General features: G+C 36.0%; 1 protein-coding gene across 1 annotated transcript in view; it reads right to left on the bottom strand.

The window, feature by feature from the left end:
• The window catches only part of LOC107711117 (BMP/retinoic acid-inducible neural-specific protein 3-like), a 31,187-nt gene extending 29,655 nt beyond the window's left edge, over window positions 1-1,532 (bottom strand). The window contains exons 1-2 of the mRNA XM_016516064.1: window positions 1,213-1,532; window positions 248-522 (exon numbers count right to left, since the gene is read on the bottom strand). Coding sequence (XP_016371550.1) covers window positions 248-477 — 230 coding nt within the window. The 5' untranslated portion in view covers window positions 478-522; window positions 1,213-1,532. The remainder of the gene's footprint in view (window positions 1-247; window positions 523-1,212) is intronic.
• Window positions 1,533-2,624: the final 1,092 nt, after the last annotated feature.

The following is a 2,624-nucleotide window of genomic DNA, read 5'->3' as shown; positions in this document are numbered from 1 at the left end:
AAACATTTCCATCAGTACAGGCATGTGGCAATTTGCATATGGAAGTTTCTTTTCTGTTCTAATCTAAAGTTTACACACCAGTAAACAAAACAAGCCTGCCTCCATCAAAGTTTCTTGTTAACTTTGTTATATGGTAATATGTGTACAAATAAATTAAAAGCACCATATAATTCTGCATACCATGAAAAATTCCAACACATTCTACACACCAGTGGCAATAAATAACAGAAGTAATTATCCAACTCACCTGTAAATCTTATATTTGGTTGTGAAGCCCTGCTGATAACGCTCCACAAATTCTGCAAATTCCTGTGAGTGATGAAAAGGCCCTTTATCTGAAAGGAGCCACCCAAATGGACCAGCGGCATCATGGGAGGCTGCCACAGGGGCTAGAACCCAGCAGTGAAGGCTTAGTACAACACACACCCATAGACTCATCAGATACGCCAGTCTAAAATCAGTACACTGGCAGCTCATGCTTCACCCTGCGATTCGACATTCTCTCCAAACTTTCCTCGCCTTCTGAAACAACAAAGACAATACAGTAAACTCAAGTGTGTAGCCTATAACAGTTTCCTGACACCTCCTTTTTTTCTAACACAGCTGTAAAGACATTTTCAATGTTTTTCCAGGCCAATGCCATTTTTCCAGGGTTTTCAATCTGGGGTTCCTAAAGACTAGGAGGTCTGTGGAGACAATATATAATGATATACTTGATAATTTCTAATTCTTAACTAATTTTTTAGCTTTCTGACTATTGTTAAGCACTATATAATGTAGCATTATTAATTATTGCTCTTAATGAAAATTATTATAACATGTTACCGGAAAAAAATAGCATCTTTTATGGAGATCCCTGGGTCATCTGGCAGTTTGGCTGGGGGTCCCAGGGTCTTTAAAAATTAAAATCCCTTGATATAGGCTAAAGTATAAAAATAGACTCAAGCTATTAAATATATTTCCATACATACGCATAATATATATTATATTGTAATTTTCAGCCATTTTCAAGCCATACTGTGTTTCAGAAACATTCTTCTCATCAATACAGTAAAATTAAGTCACATGCATTTCTCTAACGCAAATAAAAGGATTATGTAAAGATCGTGCTTGTGATTATAATTAGTTTTTAAATTATATATTATTTTAAATATTGTATTATATTTATAGCCAACTTGTAGTTTAATTTAATCATATTTATTATAAGTTTACCTTCTCCAGGTGTCCGATGTTTCAACCACTGAAGTCAACAACCTCTACAGTTCTACAGTTAAAAGCAAATGATTGTAAAAGCAAAGCATAGGGAGATTGTTGAGGGTGACCTTTGGAAATTTGGCTCAGTTCAACTTGTTTTAAACATCATCGCGAAACGAGAAGAGCCCTGGAAACCCAGCATCCCAATCTCTGTTTCCGCTATCGAGTATATTTCCAACGTCTTGTGCTGTATAATCCGGGTGAAGAAAAACTATCGCGAGGAGAAGCGGTCGCTCTGTCTTCACTCTTCTCTCTCCAGGTAGACAGGTCTCTTGTGAATTGGAAGTTACGGTGAAGCAATCCCATAACCATCAACGACTGCCGCGATTAAAGTCTGCTGTTTCCCCCTCGGTCGACACATTAACTTAACCCGGTGTCCAAGAAGCACTAAATAAATGTAGACTCCGGAGGTCCACTCTGTGCAGCTGCGCGTATGTCGGATGCTCAAACCCGACGCTTCCCATACACACCATGAAAATATCCAATTTATTTCAGAGACAAGCCTCCTCCACTCCTCATTGGCTGCGAGCGGGCGAGAGGGGCGGGGTTTCGGCGCTGAGAGAATGTACTTTGTCAGGGTCACAATGAGTTTGAACGTTATGTGCTTGTTATGAAAATAACAGTATACCTATTTATGAATGGGATATTTATGATACAAAATAATAGCCTGCTCTAGCTGCAGGATCGGCATTATATTCAGTCAAGTCGTTATCAGGCTCATAACATTGACAGTGGCAAACTATATTTTAACATGGCTTAATAGGTTTAAATTGAGATGTATTGGGCTTATTGTTGCATTACTGTTATGCTGTATACCTTCTGAGCTCAAAAGTACATACATATTTAATATATACTTTCATTTTGTATATAATTTAAAAGGGTTGCGGGGGGGGGAGACAGGATGTTAGGCAGGATGGAAAATAAGAACATTGCTTATGAGTTTTCATGTTACAGGAAAATGGAAAAAAAAATCTGCTTCAACCAAAGTAAATATTGCTTTTATTTATATTTATTTTGATAATATGTTCACTTTATTATGATATTGCAAAAAAAAAAAAAAAACATACATAAAATAATAATAATAATAACCAACATGATTTCCGTAAGATGTGTGGGTTTAATATTTGATCTGAATATATTATATATATATATATAACATTTCTGTCCCCCTCACTTCTTAAATGATGGCTACGCCCCTGATTAACACATATCAAGGGAAAATGTACTGCATAATAGGAATCATAAAATGTTGTCTCTTTTGGATTATTATACACAAATCAACATTTCTAACATAAATAATTGCACTTTTTACAGTTGTTGTTTTTTTTTTTCAAAACTTCATACTTATCTATGAGGTTGCACTGGTTATT

This window comes from Sinocyclocheilus rhinocerous, unplaced genomic scaffold (genome assembly GCF_001515625.1).
Source record: "Sinocyclocheilus rhinocerous isolate Xijiao unplaced genomic scaffold, SAMN03320098_v1.1 scaffold85, whole genome shotgun sequence".
NCBI classification, from domain to species: domain Eukaryota; kingdom Metazoa; phylum Chordata; class Actinopteri; order Cypriniformes; family Cyprinidae; genus Sinocyclocheilus; species Sinocyclocheilus rhinocerous.
The sequence above is the reverse complement of the archived record's forward strand: the minus strand, read 5'-3'. Positions and strand labels throughout refer to the sequence as shown.